This window comes from Triticum urartu, chromosome 6 (assembly GCF_003073215.2).
Source record: "Triticum urartu cultivar G1812 chromosome 6, Tu2.1, whole genome shotgun sequence".
In the NCBI taxonomy this organism is placed as follows: Eukaryota; Viridiplantae; Streptophyta; class Magnoliopsida; order Poales; family Poaceae; genus Triticum; species Triticum urartu.
In genome coordinates, this window is record NC_053027.1 from 306,055,354 (window position 1) to 306,078,992 (window position 23,639).

The window sequence follows — 23,639 nt, forward strand, 5'->3', positions numbered from 1 at the left end:
AAGAGCTTGATATCTACTACACAACCTTCTTCTTGTAGACGTTGTTGGGACTCCAAGTGCAGAGGTTTGTAGGACAGTAGCAAATTTCACTCAAGCGGATGACCTAAGGTTTATCAATCCGTGGGAGGCGTAGGATGAAGATGGTCTCTCTCAAACAACCCTGCAACCAAATAACAAAGAGTCTCTTGTGTCCCCAACACACCCAATACAATGGTAAATTGTATAGGTGCACTAGTTCGGCGAAGCGATGGTGATACAAGTGTAATATGGATGGTAGATATAGGTTTTTGTAATCTGAAAATATAAAAACAGCAAGGTAACTATGATAAAAGTGAGCGAAAACAGTATTGCAATGCTAGGAAACAAGGCCTAGGGTTCATACTTTCACTAGTGCAAGTTCTCTCAACAATAATAACATAATTAGATCATATAACTATACCTCAACATGCAACAAAGAGTCACTCCAAAGTCACTAATAGCGGAGAACAAACGAAGAGATTATTGTAGGGTACAAAACCACCTCAAAGTTATCATTTCTGATCGATCTATTCAAGAGTCTGTAGTAAAATAACACGAAGCTATTCTTTCCGTTCGATCTATCCTAGAGTTCGTACTAGAATAACACCTTAAGACACAAATCAACCAAAACCCTAATGTCACCTAGATACTCCAATGTCACCTCAAGTATCCGTGGTGATGATTATACGATATGCATCACACAATCTCAGATTCATCTATTCAACCAACACAAAGAACTTCAAAGAGTGCCTCAAAGTAGACGAAAACGTGTGCCAACCCCTATGCATAAGTTCACAAGGTCACAGAACTCACAGGTTGATCACCAAAACATACATCAAGTGGATCACGTGAATATCCCATTGTCACCACAGATAAGCACATGCAAGACATACATCAAGTGTTCTCAAATCCTTAAAGACACAATCCGATAAGATAACTTCAAAGGGAAAACTCAATCCACTACAAGAGAGTAGAGGGGGAGAAACATCATAAGATCCAACTATAATAGCAAAGCTCACGATACATCAAGATCGTGCCGAATCAAGAACAAGAGAGAGGGGGAGAGAGAGATCAAACACATAGCTACTAGTACATACCCTCAGCCCCAAGGGTGAACTACTCCCTCCTCATCATGGAGAGCGCCAGGATGATGAAGATGGCCATCGGTGATGGATTCCCCCCTCCGGCAGGGTGCCGGAACGGGTCTAGATTAGTTTTCGGTGGCTACGGAGGATTGCGGCAACTGAACTCCCCATCTAGGTTATTTTCTGGAGTTTTCTGTATTTATAGGAATTTTTGGTGTCGATCTCATGTCAGGTGGGTCTCCGAGTTGTCCACAAGATAGGGAGACGCGCCCAGGGGGTAGGGTGCGCCCTCCACCCTCATGGATGGCTCGGGAGTCTTCTGGCCCAACTCTTTTACTCCGGGGGCTTCTTTTGGTCCATAAAAAATCATAAAAAATTGGCACGTCAATTGGACTCCGTTTGGTATTCCTTTTCTGTAAAACTAAAGAACAAGGAAAAAACAAAACTGGCACTGGGCTCTAGGTTAATAGTTAGTCCCAAAAATCATATAAAATAGCATATAAATGCATATAAAACATCCTAGATGGATAATATAATATCATGGAACAATAAAAAATTATAGATACGTTGGAGATGTATCACTCGGTGAAGCTACTTATATATTAGGCATCAAGATCTATAGGGATAGATCGGGACGCTTAATAAGACTTTCACAAAGCACATACCTTGACAAGATTTTCACGAAGTTCAAAATGGATCAGTCAAAGAAAGGGTTCTTGCCTATATTGCAAGGTGTGAAGTTGAGTAAGACTCAAAGCCCGACCACGTCAGAAGATAGAGAGAGAATGAAAGTCATTCCCTATGCCTCAGCCATAGGTTCTATAAAGTATGCCATGCTGTATACCAGACCTATTGTATACCTTGCCATGAGTTTGGCAAGGGAGTACAATAGTGATCTAGGAGTAGATCACTGGACAGCGGTCAAAATTATCCTTAGAGGAGTAAGGAATATTTCTTGGTTATGGAGGTGATAAAGAGTTCGTCGTAAAGAGTTACGTCGATAGAAGCTTTGGCACCAATCTGGATGACTCTGAGTCTCGATCTGGATACATATTGAAAGTGGGAGCATTTAGCTAGAGTAGCTCCGTGCAGAGCATTGTAGACATAGAAATTTGTAAAATACATACGGATCTGAATGTGGCAGACACATTGACTAAACCTCTCTCACAAGCAAAACATGATCACACCTTAGTACTCTTTGGGTGTTAATCACATGGCGATGTGAACTAGATTACTGACTCTAGTAAACCCTTTGGGTGTTGGTCACATGGCGATGTGAATTATGGGCGTTAATCACATGGTGATGTGAACTATTGGTGTTAAATCACATGGCGATGTGAACTAGATTATTGACTCTAGTGCAAGTGGGAGACTGAAGGAAATATGCCCTAGAGGCAATAATAAAGTTGTTATTTTATATTTCCTTATATCATGATAAATGTTTATTATCCATGCTAGAATTGCATTAACCAGAAACTTGAAACATGTGTGGATACATAGACAAAACACCGTGTCCCTAGTAAGTCTCTACTAGACTAGCTCGTTAATCAAAGACGGTTAAGTTTCCTAACCATATACATGTGTTGTCATTTGATGAAAGGGATCACATCATTAGGGGAATGATGTGATGGACAAGACCCATCCGTTAGCTTAGCATAATGATCGTTAAGTTTTATTGATATTGCTTTCTTCATGACTTATACGTATTCCTTTGACTATGAGATTATGCAACTCCCGGATATCGGAGGAATACCTTGTGTGCTATCAAACGTCTGATTATAAAGATACTCTACAGGTATCTCCGAAGGTGTTTGTTGGGTTGGCATAGATCGACAATAGGATTTCTCACTCCGAGTATCAGAGAGGTATCTCTAGGCCCTCTCGGTAATGCACATCATAATAAGCCTTGCAAGCAATGTGTCTAATGAGTTAGGTGTGGGATGATGCATTACGAAGCGAGTAAAGAGACTTGCCGGTAACGAGATTGAACTAGGTATGGAGACCAACGATCGAATCTCGGGCAAGTAACATACTGATGACAAAGGGAATAACATATGTTGTCATAACGGTTTGACCGATAAAGATCTTCGTAGAATATGTGGGAGCCAATATGAGCATCCAGGTTCCGCTATCGGTTATTGGCCGGAGAGGTGTCTCGGTAATGTCTACATAGTTCTCGAACCCATAGGGTCCGCACGCTTAATGTTCAATGACGGATTGTATTATATGAGTTATGTGATTTGGTGACCGAATGTTGTTCGGAGTCCCGGATGAGATCACGAACATGACGAGGAGTATCGAAATTGTTGAGAGGTAAAGATTCATATATAGGGTGATAGTATTTGAACACCGGAAGTGTTCCGGGGGTACCGGGTACGTATCGGGTCACCGGAAGGGGTTCCGGGCAACCCCCGACAAACTATATGGCCCTAATGGGCCAAGAGAGGGATAGACCAGCCCCTAAGGGGCTGGTGCGCCCCCCCCCCCCACACACACACACATATGGGTTGTCCAAATTGGAGTAGAAAAGGGGAAGGAGGAAAGGAAAAAGGGAATAGGATTCCCCCTTCCCCCTCTTGCCTTCCTACTCCGAATAGGAATAGGGAAGGGGGAGGCTAAATTGGGAGGACCCCAAGTAGGATTCCTCTTACTTGGGGTGCCCCTTGGCTGCCTCTCCTCCCCTCCAACCTATATATATATATGAGGGGGGCACTGCTAGAACACATAACAAACATTGTTAGCCGTGTGCGGCACTCCCTTCCACAGTTTACGCCTCCGGTCATATTCAAGTAGTGCTTAGGCGAAGCCCTGCGCGGACCACTTCACCATCACCGTCACCACACCATCGTGCTGACGGAACTCTCCCTTGACACTTTGCTGGACCAAGAGTTCGAGGGACGTCATCAAGCTGAACGTGTGCAGAACTCGGAGGTGTCGTACGTTCGGTGCTTGATCGGTCGGAACAAGAAGAAGTTCGACTACATCAACCGCGTTGTCAAACGCTTCCGCTTTCAGTCTATGAGGGTACGTGGACACACTCTCCCCCCTCTCATTTCTATGCATCTCTTAGATAGATCTTACGTGAGCGTAGGAATTTTTTTTGAAATTTCATGCTACGTTCCCCAACAGTCTACGTAGTTCTCGAACCTGTATGGTCTGCACGCTTAATGTTCGATGACGATCTAGTATTATATGAGTTATGTGATTTGGTGACCGAATGTTGTTCAGAGTCCCGGATGAGATTACAGACATGACGAGGAGACTCGAAATGGTCGAGAGGTAAAGATTGATATATAGGACGATGGTATTCGGACACCGAAAGTGTCTCGGGGGGTACCGGGTACTTATTGGGTCACCGGAAGGGGTTCCAGGCACCCCCGGAAAAAGATATGGGCCTTATGGGCCAAGAGGGGAAATGCACCAGCCACAAGGGGCTGGTGCGCCCCCCATATGGGCCGGCCTAGGAGGAGAAGGAAAGAGGGGAAGGGAAAAGAAAGAGTGGAATGGGATTCCCCCTTCCTTCCCTCTCCCCCCTTCTTTCCTTCCCCCTCCGACAAACATGGCAGGGGGGTGCGGCCAAGGGAAGGACCCCAGGTAGGATTCGACCTACTTGGGGTGCCTCCTGGCAGCCTCCCCTCTCCCTCCCACCTATATATATGCGGGGGCCGCCCTAGCACACCCCAGACAATTGCCTAGCCGTGTGCGGCGCCCCCCTCCACCGTTTACACCCCCGATCATATTTTCGTAGTGCTTAGGCGAAGCCCTGCAGAGATCACTTCACGATCACCGTCACCACGCCATCGTGCTGACGGAACTCATCTACTACCTCAACGTCTTGCTGGATCAAGAAGGCGAGGGACGTCACCGAGCTAAAGGTGTGCTGAACGCGGAGGTGTCGTGCGTTCGGTACTTGATCGGTTGAAGCACGAAGAAGTTCGACTACACAACCGCGTTATGAAACGCTTCCGCTTACGGTCTACGAGGGTACATAGACACACTCTCCCCTCGTTGCTATGCATCTCCATGGATAGATCATTGCGTGTGCGTAGATTTTTTTTTTTGTTTTCCATGCAACGATTCACAACAAATGCGCGCCATCGGAGTGGGTTTCTAGGTCGGTTAGCCTGCTTAATGGCGGCATACGGATGGACCGGGCATTGAACGGGCATGGTAGATATCTGTCCCGTCCAGTAACGTGTCTCCGACATTGAACAGACGCGGACACCGGGGACGCTTCGCGTGCGGCGCCCTCGTTAGCGTGCCGCTTCAATGGCAGAGCCAGTGAGAGGTCGCATCCGCTCTGGGCTGACTTCAATGTGGAGCGGCCGCTCTACAGCGGTATGAATTCGGGCAGCTGGTGCCGGGCGGGTACGTGCGCGGGCGAGGGAGAATAATTTTGGATGGGCCGGGATGGTCAGAAGCGGGTGTGGGTGCTGTCCGAACACCCGCAAAGCCCCCCCCCCCATGTTTCTATCATGTTTGCGAGCCAAAGTGCGTATGGACCGTCCTGCGAACCGATACAGGCCCGCATTGAATGGCTTCCGCAGTCCACGCAACGTGGTCCGAAGTATGCGGGCTGTTTGAGGGTTCGCATTGGAGATGCCCTTACTCCTTTTGCCAGACCAAAATCTGTCTATTCTGGGCCTTCAGAATGTTCATGAGTTAATCTCTATCACTTCTTGGTACTTATGGTGAGAAATACTAGTACTCAGTTGATGCATCTTTTAATCAACACCTGCTTAGAGGCACAGTTGGTGCTCTAATCAGAGATGACAAAGAAAAAATCATTGTTGGAGGAAATCGGAAGATTGACTAGTGTGTTGATGTTTTGACGGCTGAAGCTTTGGTGTTAAGATATGGCTTATCTCCACAAAAGGCAGGCTGCAACCATCCTGTTATCAATTATGATAATGTGGAGGTCATCGACATCTTGAAGAACGGAGGACATTCCGTGGGAGCGGGGGCGGCAGTTTTTGCTAATTGTTATTTTTCTTCTTCTTGTGATATTCCTCTCAGTTGTTTTGAACATTGTTCCTCTCACTCGTTTTGAACATTATTATAGAGAAGCGAATAAGGTTGCTCGAGAACTTTCTAGATTAGCTAGATTTTCATCACTCAGGATTGGTTTGAACATCCTCTGAGCGAAATTGTACCTCTTCTTATAGGACGATGTAACTGTTATTTCAAATAAATTAAGTTTGTTAATTTGTTTTTTCTAAATGTCCATGTGTGGTAAGTACTCTTACTAGTGCGGTAAAATTGACAAAATTGATCCAGAGGCATAACAAATTCACAGAATGACTTCTCCATGAAACTATTTCACGCACCTAACCCTTTCACGTAGCGCCTGACGCATCGGCGCTATACTAAACTGCATAACGCCCGTCTAACATGCGCTACGCGCCTCGCCAGCGTGGCAGCCAGGGCTAGGTCGGGCCCAATCCTTGGTTAAGTAGTGTTAAACTCATAGGCGCTTTACTATCTCATGTAGCGCCTGTCTGTAAGGCGCTACACTGTGACTTAATTGTAGGGGAACGTAGCAGAATTTAAAATTTTCTACGCATCACCAAGATCAATCTATGGAGTCATCTAGCAACGAGGGAGAGGGTAATGCATCTACATACCCTTGTAGATCGTGAGCGGAAGCGTTCAAGAGAACGGGGTTGATGGAGTCATACTCGTCGTGATCCAAATCACCGATGACCTAGCGCCGAACAGACGGCACCTCCGCGTTCAACACACGTACGGTTGGGAAGACGTATCCTCCTTCTTGATCCAGCAAGGGGAAGGAGAGGTTGATGGAGATCCAGCAGCACGGCGGCGTGGTGGTGGAAGCAGCGGTGATCTCGGCAGGGCTTCGCCAAGCTCCAACGAGAGAGAGAGGTGTTACGAGGGGAGAGGGAAGGGCCAGGGACTTGGTGCGGCTGCCCTCCCTCCCCCCACTATATATAGGGCCCCTAGGGGGGCGCCGGCCCTAGAAATTGGATTTCAAGGGGGGCGACGGCCAAGGGGGGTGGCTTGCCCCCCAAGCCAAGTGGGGCGCCCCCACCCCTAGGGTTTCCAACCCTAGGCGCAGGGGGAGGCCCAAGGGGAGGCACCAGCCCACCAGGGGCTGGTTCCCTTCCCCACTTCAGCCCATGGGGCCCTCCGGGATAGGTGGCCCCACCCGGTGGACCCCCGGGACCCTTCCGGCGGTCCCGGTACAATACCGGCGACCCCGAAACTTTCCCGATGGCCGAAAGTGGACTTCCTATATATAATTCTTCACCTCCGGACCATTCCGGAACTCCTCGTGACATCCGGGATCTCATCCGGGACTCCGAACAACTTTTGGGTTACCGCATACTAATATCTCTACAACCCTAGCGTCACCGAACCTTAAGTGTGTAGACCCTACAGGTTCGGGAGACATGCAGACATGACCGAGACGACTCTCCGGTCAATAACCAACAGCGGGATCTGGATACCCATGTTGGCTCCCACATGCTCCTCGATGATCTCATTAGATGAACCACGATGTCGAGGATTCAATCAATCCCATATACAATTCCCTTTGTCAATCGGTACGTTACTCGCCCGAGACTCGATCGTCGGTATCCCAATACCTCGTTCAATATCGTTACCGGCAAGTCACTTTACTCGTACCGTAATGCATGATCCTGTGATAAACCACGTGGTCACATTGAGCTCATTATGATGATGCATTACCGAGTGGGCCCAGAGATACCTCTCCGTCATATGGAGTGACAAATCCCAGTCTCGATTCGTGCCAACCCAACAGACACTTTCGGAGATACCCGTAGTGCACCTTTATAGTCACCCAGTTATGTTGTGATGTTTGGCGCACCCAAAGCACTCCTGTGGTATCCGGGAGTTGCACAATCTCATGGTCTAAGGAAATGATACTTGACATTCGGAAAAGCTCTAGCAAACGAACTACACGATCTTGTGCTACGCTTAGGATTGGGTCTTGTCCATCACATCATTCTCCTAATGATGTGATCCCCTTATCAATGACATCTAATGTCCATAGTCAGGAAACCATGACTATCTTTTGATCAACGAGCTAGTCAACTAGAGGCTTACTAGGGACGTGTTGTGGTCTATGTATTCACACATGTATTACGATTTTCGGATAACAAAATTATAGCATGAACAATAGACAATTATCATGAACAAGGAAATATAATAATAACCATTTTATTATTGCCTCTAGGGCATATTTCCAACAGTCTCCCACTTGCACTAGAGTCAATAATCTAGTTACATTGTGATGAATCGAACACCCATAGAGTTCTGGTGTTGATCATGTTTTGCTCTAGGGAGAGGTTTAGTCAACGGATCTACTACATTCAGGTCCGTATGTACTTTACAAATATCTATGTCTCCATTTTGAACACTTTCACGAATGGAATTGAAGCGACGCTTGATATGCCTGGTCTTCCTATGAAACCTGGGCTCCTTGGCAAGGGCAATAGCTCCAGTGTTGTCACAGAAGAGAGTCATCGGGCCCGACGCATTGGGAACGACTCCTAGGTCGGTAATGAACTCCTTCACCCAGATTGCTTCTTATGCTGCCTCCGAGGCTGCCATGTACTCCGCTTCACATGTAGACCCCGCCACAACGCTTTGCTTGCAACTGCACCAGCTTACTGCCCCACCATTCAAAATATACACGTATCCGGTTTGTGACTTGGAGTCATCTAGATCTGTGTCGAAGCTAGCATCGACGTAACCCTTTACGACGAGCTCTTCGTCACCTCCATAAACGAGAAACATATCCTTAGTCCTCTTCAGGTACTTCAGGATATTATTGACCGCTGTCCAGTGTTCCATGCCGGGATTACTTTGGTACCTTCCTACCAAACTTACGGCAAGGTTTACATCAGGTCTGGTACACAGCATGGCATACATAATAGACCCTATGGCCGAGGCATAGGGGACGACACTCATCTTTTCTCTATCTTCTGCCGTGGTCGGGCATTGAGCCGTGCTCAATTGCATACCTTGCAATACAGGCAAGAACCCCTTCTTGGACTGATCCATATTGAACTTCTTCAATATCTTGTCAAGGTACGTACTTTGTGAAAGACCAATGAGGCGTCTCGATCTATCTCTATAGATTTTGATGCCTAATATATAAGCAGCTTCTCCAATGTCCTTCATTGAAAAACACTTGTTCAAGTAGGCCTTTATGCTTTCCAAGAATTCTATATCATTTCCCATCAACAGTATGTCATCCACATATAATATGAGAAATGCTACGGAGCTCCCACTCACTTTCTTGTAAACACAGGCTTCTCCATAAGTCTGTGTAAACCCAAACACTTTGATCATCTCATCAAATTGAATGTTCCAACTCCGAGATGCTTGCACCAGCCCATAGATTGAGCGTTGGAGCTTGCACACCCTGTTAGCATTCTTAGGATCGACAAAACCTTCCGACTGCATCATATACAATTCTTCCTTAAGAAATCCGTTAAGGAATGCCGTTTTGACGTCCATTTGCCATATCTCGTAATCATAGAATGCGGCAATTGCTAACATGATTTGAACGGACTTCAACTTCGCTACGGGTGAGAAAGTCTCATCGTAGTCAACCCCTTGAGCTTGTCTATAACCCTTAGCGACGAGTCGAGCCTTGTAGATGGTCACATTACCATCTGCGTCTGTCTTCCTTTTAAAGATCCATTTATTTTGTATGGCTCGTCGATCATCGGGCAAGTCAGTCAAAGTCCATACTTCGTTTTCATACATGGATCCTATCTCGGATTTCATGGCTTCTAGACATTTGTCGGAATCTGGGCCCGCCATCACTTCCTCATAGTTCGAAGGTTCACCGTTGTCTAACAACATGATTTCCAAGACAGGGTTGCCGTACCACCCTGGTGCGGAATGTGTCCTTGTGGACCTACGAAGTTCAGTAGCAACTTGATCTGAAGTTTCATGATCATCATCATTAACTTCCTCTCTAGTCGGTGCAGGCACCTCAGGAACATTTTCCTGAGTTGCGCCACTTTCCGGTTCAAGAGGTAATACTTCATCAAGTTCTACTTTCCTCCCGCTTACTTCTTTCGAGAGAAACTCTTTCTCTAGAAAGGATCCATTCTTTGCAACAAAGATCTTGCCTTCGGATCTGAGGTAGAAGATATACCCAATAGTTTCTTTAGGGTATCCTATGAAGACGCATTTTTCCGACTTGGGTTCGAGCTTTTCAGGTTGAAGTTTCTTGACATAAGCATCACATCCCCAAACTTTTAGAAATGACAGCTTAGGTTTCTTCCCAAAAACATAACTGTAACACCCCGGATGTAACTTTCCCAATTTGTACTCCAACTCTTACCGTTTCCGGCGTTAAGTTATATTTATTTCTCGGGTTCAGGTCTTTGTCTCCATGTGTTGTTTTCGTTTTCATGCATCTCATATCATGTCATCATGTGCATTGCATTTGCATACGTGTTCATCTCTTGCATTCGAGCATTTTCCCCGTTGTCCGTTTTGCATTCCGGCGTTTCGTTCTTCTCCGGTGGTCATTTCTACCTTTCTTTCGTGTGTGGGTGTTAAACATTTCCGGATTGGACCGAGACTTGTCATGCGGCCTTGATTTACTACCGGTAGACTGCCTGTCAAGTTTCGTATCATTTGGACTTCGTTTGATACTCCAACGGTTAACCGAGGGACCGAAAAGGCCTCGTGTGTGTTGCAGCCCAACACCACTCAAATTTGGCCCAAAACCCACCAAACTCTGTTCCATGTCCTAGAGCGTTCGATCACGATCGCGTGGCCGAAAACCGCACCTCATTTGGAATCTCCTAGCTCCCTCTATGCCTATAAATAGACCCCCCATTCCAAATCTCGGATCCCCTCCTCCTCAAACCCTAATCCAGATCTGGGTAGTTTTTTTTCACTAAGTCCCGGATATTTTTAGTTCATATGCTCATGTTCGTGGCTCCGTAACTTTGCATCCGTTGCTCCGATTCATCCATATAGCATATCAAAATGTTCATCTCAGAGAGTACATCATTTCATTCCATTGCATCAATTTAATTTGAGCCCATCTTGATGTCGGAAATGCTGTTAGAAGAGGGCTACTTGAGTTAATTGTCAGATATGTTACTCCGTTTAGCACTTTTGTCATTTTTGCCATGATTAATGTGTGCATGCTATGCCCGTGACTTATTCATATGTTTTGTTAAGGGTTTTGTCATCTATACAGAGGTGCAACCCATGTATTTTTAGGATGTGCGTGGTGACTTGTGCAAGCTAGCTAAATGGTGCACTTGCTAATTCTGTTTTCAGGGACTTAATGATTTCACTAAGTTCTGGGACTGTTTAGTTCATGATGCCATATGTTCTTGTTGTTTCCTAGTGATCCGTGCCTCTTTTGAGGATGATCATTAAGGGCGTTTTGTTAATATTGTAGTGCTTTATCCATCCATGTATTTGTTTGCAATTATGGAGTATCCTAGCTTGAGTCAATCGAGCTCTACTTTTGCTTCGTTGTGAATCTGGGCAGATCGTCAACTTGTTTGCGATTTTGCCGATGTTATTGTAGTTGATCCGTGCATGCTATGCTATTGTTCTTGCCATGTGTAGCTTGAATTTTGTGCCTTATTAAGGGATGTATGCTGGTCTTGCCATGACTTGCACCGTGGGGAGTGCATCGAGCTCGTAAACATGCCTTCGTGAGTTATGTTTCAGCATGTCCCAGTTTTCACTAAGTCTGAAAACTGATTGTGTTTTTGCTATGTTCGTGTGCTTGTTAGTATATTTTGTGATCCCTTTTGGCTCAAGGTCACTAAAGGACTTTTGTTAAGCTTGTTGAGTAGCTCCATGCCATGTCTTTCTTTGTCATCTTCAGGTCCTGTAGCATGTTGTTTTGTTGCTCCGAAGAGGGCTATATGATCTGAAATTCCAGACAAGTGTTAATTTCACTAAGTCTGAGATCTGTTTTACCATTGGCGTTTTTGCCATGCTTGTTTGAACCTCCTAATCGATGATCTGGCCATAGCTCAGTGCTAGACTTTTGTTAAGCATCTTGTGTGCATCCCTGCCATGTATTTTGTTGTCATGTTTGGGTGCTGTAGCATGTTCATCTCGTTGCATTTAGGCGCCTACTTGCTATAAATCGCAGACCGGTGTCATTTTTGAAACGCTTGCCATTTCCAAACCGTGACTCCGATTCCGGCGTTCTTTATATCGTTTTCAAGCGATTTCATCTCATCTTTCCAGTGGAACACATGGATTTCCAAGTTGAGGCCAGGTTCATGCATTTCCCATCATATCTTGCATTTTGCATCCCGCATTGCATTCCGCATAGCATATCTTCATTTCATCATATTGCTTGGTCTTGCACGTGGTTGATTGTATCCTTGTTGCTTGTTTGTCTTGTTTGGGTAGAGCCAGGAGACGAGTTCGCTAACGAGGAGCCCGTTGAGTTTGCTTTTGAGGATCCAATCAACTCTGACAACTGTGGAGGCAAGATGATCATACCTTCGAAATCACTACTATCTTTGCTATGCTAGTTTGCTCGCTCTTTTGCTATGCCATTGCTACGATGCCTACCACTTGCTTGAAAGCCTCCTAAATTGCCATGTCAAACCTTTAACCCACCATTGTCCTAGCAAACCTTTGATTGGCTATGTTACCACTTTGCTCAACCCCTCTTATAGCGTTGCTAGTTGCAGGTGAAGATTGGAGGCCGTTCCTTGTTGAAACATTTATTTACTTGTTGGGATATCATCATATTGCTATGTTATCTTAATGCATCTATATACTTGGTTAAGGGTGGAAGGCTCGGCCTCTCGCCTAGTGTTTTGTTCCACTCTTGCCGCCCTAGTTTCCGTCATATCGGTGTTATGTTCCCGGATTTTTGCGTTCCTTACGCGGTTGGGTTATAATGGGAACCCCTTGACAGTCTGCCTTGAATAAAACTCCTCCAGCAATGCCCAACCTTGGTTTTACCATTTGCCACCTAGCCTTTTCCCTTGGGTTTCGCGGACTCAAGGGTCATCTTATTTTAACCCCCCGGGCCAGTGCTCCTCTGAGTGTTGGTCCAACCTAGAGCACCGTGCGGGGCCGTCCCTTGGTAACTTGGGTTACGTTGGCTCCCGTACGCTTAGCTTATCCGGTGTGCCCTGAGAACGAGATATGTGCAGCTCCTATCGGGATTTGTCGGTACAGCGGGCGGTGTTGCTGGACTTGTTTTACCATTGTCGGAGTTGTCTTGAATTACCAAGATATCGAGTCTGATCGGAACGTCTTGGGAGGAGGTCTATTCCTTCGTTGACCGTGAGAGCTTGTCATGGGCTAAGTTGGGACTCCCCTGCAGGGATCGAACTTTCGAAAGCCATGCCCACGGTTATGGGCAGATGGGAATTTGTTAATGTCCGGTTGTAGATAACTTGAAGCTTAATTAATTAAAATGAATCAACTAAGTGTGCTACCGTGATGGCCTCTTCTCGGCGGAGTCCGGGAAGTGGACACAGTGTTGGAGTAATGTTTGCGTAGGTTGAGGTTGTTCTCTAGTTTCTCGCTCGTGCTTTGCCTCCTCTTATCGCTCTCTTTTGCGAATAAGTTAGCCACCATACTTGCTAATAGAGTGCGATTACGACGTTGCGGACACACCATTACGCTGAGGTGTTCCAGGCGGCGTGAGTTGTGAAACTATTCCACATTTTCTTAAGTATGTGCCAAATTCGTGACTCAAGTACTCTCCCCCACGATCTGATCGCAAGAACTTGATTTTCCTGTCACGTTGATTCTCGACCTCACTCTGAAATTCCTTGAACCTTTCAAAGGTCTCAGACTTGTGTTTCATTAAATAGACATACCCATATCTACTCAAGTCATCAGTGAGGGTGAGAACATAACGATAACCACCGCGAGCCTCAACACTCATTGGACCGCATACATCAGTATGTATGATTTCTAATAAGTTGGTTGCTCGCTCCATTGTTCCTGAGAACGGGGTCTTGGTCATTTTACCCATGAGGCATGGTTCACATGTGTCAAATGATTCAAAATCAAGAGACTCTAAAAGTCCATCTGCATGGAGCTTCTTCATGCGTTTGACACCTATGTGACCAAGGCGGCAGTGCCACAAGTATGTGGGACTATCATTATCAACCTTACATCTTTTGGTACTCACACTATGGATATGTGTAGCATTATGCTCGAGATTCATTAAGAATAAACCATTCACCATCGGAGCATGACCATAAAACATATCTCTCATATAAATAGAACAACCATTATTCTCGGATTTAAATGAAGTAGCCATCTCGAATTAAACGAGATCCTGATACAATGTTCATGCTCAAAGCTGGCACTAAATAACAATTATTGAGGTTTAAAACTAATCCCATGGGTAAATGTAGAGGTAGCGTGCCGACAGCGATCACATCGACCTTGGAACCATTCCCGACACGCATTGTCACCTCGTCCTTCGCCAGTCTCCGTTTATTCCGCAGCTCATGCTTTGAGTTACAAATGTGAGCAACTGCACCAGTGTCAAATACCCAGGAGCTACTATGAGTACTGGTAAGGTACACATCAATTACATGTATATCACATATACCTTTCGTTTTGCCAGCCTTCTTGTCCGCTAGGTATTTGGGGCAGTTCCGCTTTCAGTGACCACTTTCCTTGCAATAAAAGCACCCAGTCTCGGGCTTGGGTCCATTCTTTGGCTTCTTCCCGGCAACTTGCTTGCCGGGCGCGGCAACTCCCTTGCCATCCTTCTTGAAGGTTTTCTTACCCTTGCCTTTCTTGAACTTAGTGGTTTTATTCACCACCAACACTTGATGTTCCTTTTTGACTTCTACCTCTGCTGATTTCAGCATTGCAAATACTTCAGGAATGGTCTTTTCCATCCCCGGCATATTGAAGTTCATCACAAAGCTCTTGTAGCTCGGTGGAAGCGACTGAAGGATTTTGTCAATGACCGCGTCATCCGGGAGATTAACTCCCAGTTGAGTCAAGCGGTTATGTAACCCAGACATAGTGAGTATGTGCTCACTGATAGAACTATTTTCCTCCATCTTACAGCTGAAGAACTTGTCGGAGACTTCATATCTCTCGACCCGGGCATGAGCTTGAAAAACCATTTTCATCTCTTCGAACATCTCATATGCTCCGTGTCTCTCAAAACGCTTTTGGAGCCCCGGTTCTAAGCTGTAAAGCATGCCGCACTGAACGAGGGAGTAATCATCGGTATGTGTCTGCCAAGCGTTCATAACGTCTTGTTCTGCAGGGAGAATAGGTGCTTCACCTAGCGGTGCTTGTAGGACATAATCTTTCTTGGCAGCTATGAGGATGATCCTCAGGTTCCGGACCCAGTCCGTATAGTTGCTGCCATCGTCTTTCAGCTTGGTTTTCTCTAGGAACGCGTTGAAGTTGAGGGCAACATTAGCGTGGGCCATTTGATCTACAAGACATATTGTAAAGATTTTAGACTAAGTTCATATAATTAAGTTCATCTAATCAAATTATTCGATGAACTCCCACTCAGATAGACATCCCTCTAGTCATCTAAGTGAAACATGATCCGAGTCAACTAGGCCATGTCCGATCATCACGTGAGATGGACTAGTCAACATCGGTGAACATCTTCATGTTGATCGTATCTTCTATACGACTCATGCTCGACCTTTCGGTCTTTCGTGTTTCGAGGCCATGTCTGTACATGCTAGGCTCGTCAAGTCAACCTAAGTGTATTGCGTGTGTAAATCTGGCTTACACCCGTTGTATTCGAACGTTAGAATCTATCACACCCGATCATCACGTGGTGCTTTGAAACAACGAACCTTCGCAACGGTGCATAGTTAGGGGGAACACTTTCTTGAAATTATTACGAGGGATCATCTTATTTAAGCTACCATCGTTCTAAGCAAATAAGATGTAAAACATGATAAACATCACATGCAATCAACTAGTGACATGATATGGCCAATATCATTTGCTCCTTTTGATCTCCATCTTCGGGGCGCCATGATCATCGTTACCGGCATGACATCATGATCTCCATCATCATGATCTCCATCATCATGATCTCCATCATCATGATCTCCATCATCGTGTCTTCATGAAGTTGTCTCGTCATCTATTACTTCTACTACTATGGCTAACGGTTTAGCAACAAAGTAAAGTAATTACATGACGTTTATGTTGACACGCAGGTCATAAATAAATTAGGACAACTCCTATGGCTCCTGCCGGTTGTCATACTCATCAACATGCAAGTTGTGATTCCTATTACAAGAACATGATCAATCTCATACATCACATATATCATTCATCACATCATTTTGGCCATATCACATCACACGACACATGCTGCAAAAACAAGTTAGACGTCCTCTAATTGTTGTTGCAAGTTTTTTACGTGGCTGCTATAGGTTTCTAGCAAGAACGTTTCTTACCTACGCCAAAACCACAATGTGATATGCCAATTTCTATTTACCCTTCATAAGGACCCTTTTCATCGAATCCGATCCGACTAAAGTGGGAGAGACAGACACCCGCTAGCCACCTTATGCAACTAGTGCATGTTAGTCGGTGGAACCAGTCTCACGTAAGCGTACGTGTAAGGTCGGTCCAGGCCGCTTCATCCCACGATGTCGCCGAATCAAGATAAGACTAGTAACGGCAAGTAAATTGACAATATCGATGCCCACAACTTCTTTGTGTTCTATTCGTGCATAGAAACTACGCATAGACCTAGCTCATGATGCCACTGTTGGGGAACGTAGCAGAATTTAAAATTTTCTACGCATCACCAAGATCAATCTATGGAGTTATCTAGCAACGAGGGAGAGGGGAGTGCATCTACATACCCTTGTAGATCATGAGCGGAAGCGTTCAAGAGAACGGGGTTGATGGAGTCGTACTCGTCGTGATCCAAATCACCGATGACCTAGCGCCGAACGGACGGCACCTCCGCGTTCAACACACGTACGGTTGGGAAGACGTCTCCTCCTTCTTGATCCAGCAAGGGGAAGGAGAGGTTGATGGAGATCCAGCAGCACGACAGCGTGGTGGTGGAAGCAGCGGTGATCTCGGCAGGGCTTCGCCAAGCTCCAACGAGAGAGAGAGAGAGAGGTGTTACAAGGGGAGAGGGAAGGGCCAGGGACTTGGTGCGGCTGCCCTCCCTCCCCCACTATATATAGGGCCCCTAGGGGGGCGACGGCCCTAGAGATTGGATCTCAAGGGGGGTGGCCAAGGGGGGTGGCTTGCCCCCCAAGACAAGTGGGGCGCCCCCCACCCCTAGGGTTTCCAACCCTAGGCGCAGGGGGAGGCCCAAGGGGGGCACCAGCCCACCAGGGGCTGGTTCCCTTCCCCACTTCAGCCCATGGGGCCCTTTGGGATAGGTGGCCCCACCCGGTGGACCCCCGGGACCCTTCCGGTGGTCCCGGTATAATACCAGCGACCCCAAAACTTTCCCGATGGCCGAAACTAGACTTCCTATATATAATTCTTCACCTTCGGACCATTCCGGAACTCCTCGTGACGTCCGGGATCTCATCCGAGACTCCGAACAACTTTCGGGTTACCGCATACTAATATCTCTACAACCCTAGCGTCACCGAACCTTAAGTGTGTAGACCCTACGGGTTCAGGAGACACGCAGACATGACCGAGACGACTCTCCGGTCAATAACCAACAGCGGGATCTGGATACCCATGTTGGCTCCCACATGCTCCTCGGTGATCTCATCGGATGAACCACGATGTCGAGGATTCAATCAATCCCGCATACAATTCCCTTTGTCAATCGGTACGTTACTCGCCCGAGACTCGATCGTCGGTATCCCAATACCTCGTTCAATCTCGTTACCGGCAAGTCACTTTACTCGTACCGTAATGCATGATCCCATGATCAACCACTTGGTCACATTGAGCTCATTATGATGATGCATTACCGAGTGGGCCCAGAGATACCTCTCCGTCATACGGAGTGACAAATCACAGTCTCGATTCGTGCCAACCCAACAGACACTTTCGGAGATACCCGTAGTGCAACTTTATAGTCACCCAGTTATGTTGTGACGTTTGGCGCACCCAAAGCACTCCTACGGTATCCGGGAGTTGCACAATCTCATGGTCTAAGGAAATGATACTTGACATTCGGAAAAGCTCTAGCAAACGAACTACACGATCTTGTGCTACGCTTAGGATTGGGTCTTGTCTATCACATCATTCTCCTAATGATGTGATCCCGTTATCAATGACATCTAATGTCCAGAGTCAGGAAACCATGACTATCTTTTGATCAACGAGCTAGTCAAGTAGAGGCTTACTAGGGACGTGTTGTGGTCTATGTATTCACACATGTATTGTGATTTCCGGATAACACAATTATAGCATGAACAATAGACAATTATCATGAACAAGGAAATATAATAATAACCATTTTATTATTGCCTCTAGGGCATATTTCCAACATTAATAACCGGCAAGGGCCGGCCCTCCCTGGCCAGCCTACACACAAAGTTGGCGAACAGAGAGGGGGTCGCCACGGTTTCTCTCTCTCGCCCCCTCTCAAATCCCTCTCTGAATCCTCCCGGTCTGAAGATGATGGACATAAACACATATTCTCCTCATCCCTAAAATAATTAAAACAACACAACAAAAAATATATTTCATAATACTCATGCGAAGCTTAACACAAAATCCTAGTCATATAACCAAACCCTAGCCCTAACATAGAAATCGAACAATAACCCGAACCCCAACATAACAAGAACCATAACCCTAACCCTAGCAAAATTCCAATGCATATGCTAAACACCCAACAATCACCTCATATTTCCAGTAAAAAAACAATCACCTCATATTACCATACACATATAAAATACAGGAAAAACTAGGGTTTGCCTAAACTTGGAAGACTTGAGCAAATGTGAGCATTTTTTCGGATGAAATGAGTTGTGCGCTACTTAACCAGGGGTGGGTCCGCCCTGACCCAGAGAGGCGTGTAGCACCTATCAGACGGACGCTATGCAGCATAGTATAGCGCTAATGCGTGGGACGCTATCTAAAAGGATTAGCCGGGTGAAATACTTTGGTGGCGAGTTCATTTTGTTAATTTGTTTCTCCTACCGGTGCCCTTGTCTTGTGTCGCAGTCAGCATCTTCACCGGAGCACAGAGAGAGCAGGACTGCGTGCAGACTGCAGTGGCGCAAAATCTCGACATTGACTTGTACTGCAGTGGTGCCGATGCACACTGCACTGCACGGCCCCAAGGAAAGGCACATGCAAATGCTGCTGCATGGGTGGCCACAAGGTAAAACTGCTCGCCATTTACTTATTACACTGGCTACCCGTAGAGTATTAAACACACACCACTACTCAGGCGCAGTGGAGTGGAGCTGACGGCATTTACAGTTGTCACATGCCATGGACAGTGTGAAACGGAGAAACCTTTCTTGATTCTTCTGCATGCCAGCCAGAGCCAGACCAGACCAGACCAAAGGGTCGGTGCTCTTTTCACAGGGAAAAGGCAAGCAGGGACTGCATGGATTTCTTCAGACTTGAGAGAGATGCCACGTTTGCTGATGTTATTAATACAAGCGTGACTCTTTTTTTAAGAAAAAAATAGAGAGAAAATACTACTCCATCCACCGTGAGTCAGCAGGGGCCCACTCCAGCACCCGGAAGCGCAACGTTTCCTCCACTACTCAACTCACTCTATGCACGCTGCACCGCGCCGCGACCGCCAGAGAATGAAATGGAATCGAATGATGAACCGACGACGGATTAATTAGTTGAGCTCCACATAAAGCACGCCCTAACCACCCCTAAAACCAAGGGAAACCTTCTCTTCCTTCCATTGGTCTCCGTCTTCCTCCTCGGCCACACCCGACACACACACAGAGCGAGCGCGCCGGACATTATTGCGCCACTTCCACACGCGTGGACACGGGCCGCGTGCAGCTGCAGTGCATGCACGGTTTCCTCTCCGCGACCATCATCACCAGCGCCGTCCCCGTGCCCTGTCCTCTCCACAAGACGAGCAAGCAAGAGCAAGAGGTAAGGAATCCCATGGAGCAGTACGAGGTGGTGGAGCAGATCGGCCGGGGCGCCTACGGCACCGCCTACCTCGTCCACCACAAGGCCGAGAAGAAGAGGTTCTACTTCTTCTCTTCAATCTTCCTTCTCCTCTGCCGTTCCTTCCCCTTGAACCAACCCAATCTTTGGCTCACCAAGCAGGTACGTGATGAAGAAGATCCGGCTGACAAAGCAGAACGACAAGTTCCAGCGGACCGCCTACCAGGAGGTAATCACTCAATCACCTCAAACCTTAATAAACCCTCCCCTCGCCTCAGCTCACCAGTTCGTGGGTCTGCAGATGTCCCTCATGGCCAGCCTCAGCAACCCCTACATCGTCGAGTACAAGGACGGATGGGTCGACGAGGTACTGCAACTACACTAGAATTTACTGTAGATTGGGCTGGGCGTTCGTCGGCCAAGACTGAGCTGAATTTGTTTCGTGGTTGCAGGGGACCTCCGTCTGCATCGTCACAAGTTACTGCGAAGGAGGTGACATGTAAGAACATCTCATTGCACTTTGCCTCCTCGCCCTGCGTTTCTCTGCTCACCTTACCTGCTGCTGTTTCACTGACGTCGAATTCACAGGGCGCAGAGGATCAAGAAGGCAAGAGGCGTCCTCTTCTCGGAAGAGGTACCAACACTATTACTTACTGTAATCAGATGAATAAATATGCTACTCCTACATGTTCAGGCTTCACAAACTTACTGTATATTTGGTGCTTGTGTGATGTGAAGAGGGTGTGCCGGTGGTTCACACAGTTGCTCTTGGCCCTTGACTACCTGCACTGCAACCGCGTGCTCCACCGTGACCTCAAGGTAAAATATAACTGCTGGCCCCCATGGATACATCATTTCATTTCTAGTACGAGGTATTAGCGTTGTCTAACATTTTCCTCACCACCTGCTGCATTGCAGTGTTCCAATATCTTGTTAACCAAGGATAACAACATACGAGTTGGTAAGATACATATATGTAGCCTCAAATTACTACACAACTTCATTGGTCAGATGAAAATATCATGACGTGTGTGTTCATTCTCTCTCCAAACAGCTGATTTCGGGTTAGCAAAATTACTCATGGAGGATCTTGCGTCGTCGGTACGCCTCAACCTTTTGCTAACTTATTATTGATGTACATGTAATTGGCAGGACATGTTCAGTCATTCACAACCATCTGTTACTTGTGTATAGTCCCAATTAAGTATGAAATGTACGAGCATAACCACCATTCATGTAAAACTAATTTTCAAAGAAAAAAAATCATGTAATGCTCTGACCTTTTAATCATCAAATATGGTTTCTGATCACCAGTCGCATTACAGCAGTTAAACGTAAAAGCAAAAACTGTATAACATGAATAAATGTTCATGAAAATAAGTAAATAGCATGTACCCAGGGATATACTGATGCCCAAGTTTATAAGATATATAAACGACTTGACAGATTCCACTTCTCAATTTTCAATCTTTGAAATTTATGTTTTTCAGGTAGTAGGAACCCCAAACTACATGTGCCCAGAAATACTCGCGGACATACCTTATGGTTACAAATCTGATATATGGTCGCTTGGTGAGCTCCCAGTCCATTTCTGTTGAAGTTAACTCTAGTCTTCTGTGATAATGATTGACAGAATTAAACAGCTGCTCAGAAAGCTTGTCTTTCTTCTTTTCCTGTCAGGTTGCTGTATGTTCGAGATTTTAGCACACCGCTCTGCATTCAAAGCTACAGTTAGTGCTTATACAACATAATTTTTTGATTGCCTGCTTCAGTTTCTCTCTCTATATATGTTGGGAACTCATGAAATACTCTTTTATGTGTCTGTGAAGGACATGGCAACATTAGTCAACAAAATAAACAGATCGTCAATATCCCCAATGCCCCCAATATACTCATCGTCACTGTGAGTACCTCATTTTAAATGACCTCTCAGTACTGTGGATCAACTTTATTTTTACCAAATCGAGCATTCTTTCACAGGAAGCAGATAGTTAAGAGTATGCTGAGGAAAAATCCAGAACATAGACCAACTGTAAGTACCAGAAGCTTTGTTCAACTGTTTCAATCAAAGCCGTCGATACATGAATAACAGGCTAATTAAATGAATATACTTTACAGGCTGGGGAGCTATTGAGACACCCATATTTCCAGCCGTATCTGGCTGAATCAATCAACTGCTCTCCAATCTACCTTCCAGTAAAACCCAACAAGAGTAACCTGGGAGACAAGCAGTCAAGAAAACCAAGTGGCGGCAGAAAGAGAGTCGGCAAAGCCAACGGATCCAGCGAAGCATTACAAGCAGCAGCAGAGCAAACAGCGGAAACAAGAGACAGCTCGACAAACTATTCAGATCTATCAACTGTTGGTACCCAGGATCCCTGCATTTTGCAAATGTCAGTGGATCCTGAAGCCAGAAACAAGGAAGAGCTAACAGCTCATGTTTTATCACCTCAACATGTAGAGGAGAATTTGGCAGCAACAACTGATGGACAGATTGATGAGACAATACGTCTTAAAACTATCAGAACCCGCAGTCCAGTAGAGGCTGCGCCGGTTAACAGTGCAAGTCAAAAGCTTAATGAGGTACCAGTACCAAATGAGGAAATGACGATTGGAGCGGTGCAAGAGCACAGGAAGGATGTGAAGACAGAGTCTTGTCAAGGAGTAAAACAAGGCATGGGTGATGTAGATGTTGTGACGGAGGAATCATCACCAGTGAGCACGCTGAAATTGGGAAATGCAGGCAGCGCACCTGCCGAGTTTGATCATCTGAACATAGTGCAGCAGAGAGCTGATGCTCTGGAGTCACTTCTTGAGATCTGTGCAAAGCTCCTGGAGCAGGAGAGGCTTGATGAGCTCGCAGGTGTTCTTCGACCATTTGGCGAAGGAGCCGTGTCATCTAGAGAGACCGCGATATGGCTGACAAAAAGTCTCATGACTCCACCAAAGTTTGGAGGGTCCCCATGACTGATCTAGTGGATAGAATTTGAGAATCTTGTGTGAGTGAGTGTTCCCTGTTTGGAGAGTGTATATAGCTTCACTGAAGTTCATGATTCTGGTTACTGAGGCTTGAGTTTATTTATGTTGATGTATATGGTTTTCATGACTGCGCACATCTGTGTGCACTAACTATTCAGTTATGAATTATCCTTTGTACAACATCACCTGCTGATTGTGTGCTTCTACAAGGTTTCAAGTAATAATGGAGACCATAGTGATTTCATTCCCAATTATTTCCTTGCATGATAGTAATAATTTGTGAAGGTGGACATGTCCTGTTTCTTTGGTCCAAGATTTGGTTATTGTCATCATCAGTTTACTCTTGGATTCTATCCTGATACAAAATAGATGCAAAAGAAAATCATAGTTCATAGGAGTTCATGATTAGGAAATATGAAAGTAGCAAGAAATTGGTACTGACTGTGACGAGGAACAAGAGGCAGCAGACAATTGTTGTGTCCCCATTTGAAGAGAAAAAATCAAGAA

General features: G+C 45.9%; 1 protein-coding gene across 1 annotated transcript; it reads left to right on the forward strand.

Annotated features, from left to right (window-relative positions):
• The first annotated feature begins 19,814 nt into the window (after positions 1-19,814).
• Positions 19,815-23,386, forward strand: LOC125513332 (serine/threonine-protein kinase Nek6-like). Its single transcript, XM_048678417.1, has 13 exons — positions 19,815-20,233; positions 20,316-20,382; positions 20,455-20,520; positions 20,606-20,652; positions 20,742-20,787; positions 20,892-20,972; positions 21,072-21,114; positions 21,208-21,254; positions 21,644-21,725; positions 21,834-21,883; positions 21,983-22,056; positions 22,134-22,185; positions 22,272-23,386. The coding sequence occupies exons 1-13, from the start codon at positions 20,049-20,051 to the stop codon at positions 23,118-23,120; spliced, it is 1,689 nt and encodes a 562-aa protein (XP_048534374.1). The 5' UTR covers positions 19,815-20,048; the 3' UTR covers positions 23,121-23,386.
• Positions 23,387-23,639: the final 253 nt, after the last annotated feature.

Coding starts and splice junctions, on each gene's coding strand:
- LOC125513332 (XM_048678417.1), top strand. CDS start 20,049: ATGCACGGTTTCCTCTCCGCGACCATCATCACCAGCGCCGTCCCCGTG. Junction 20,234..20,315: donor CACAAGGCCGAGAAGAAGAG/GTTCTACTTCTT, acceptor CTCACCAAGCAG/GTACGTGATGAAGAAGATCC. Junction 20,788..20,891: donor GCGTCCTCTTCTCGGAAGAG/GTACCAACACTA, acceptor TGTGATGTGAAG/AGGGTGTGCCGGTGGTTCAC.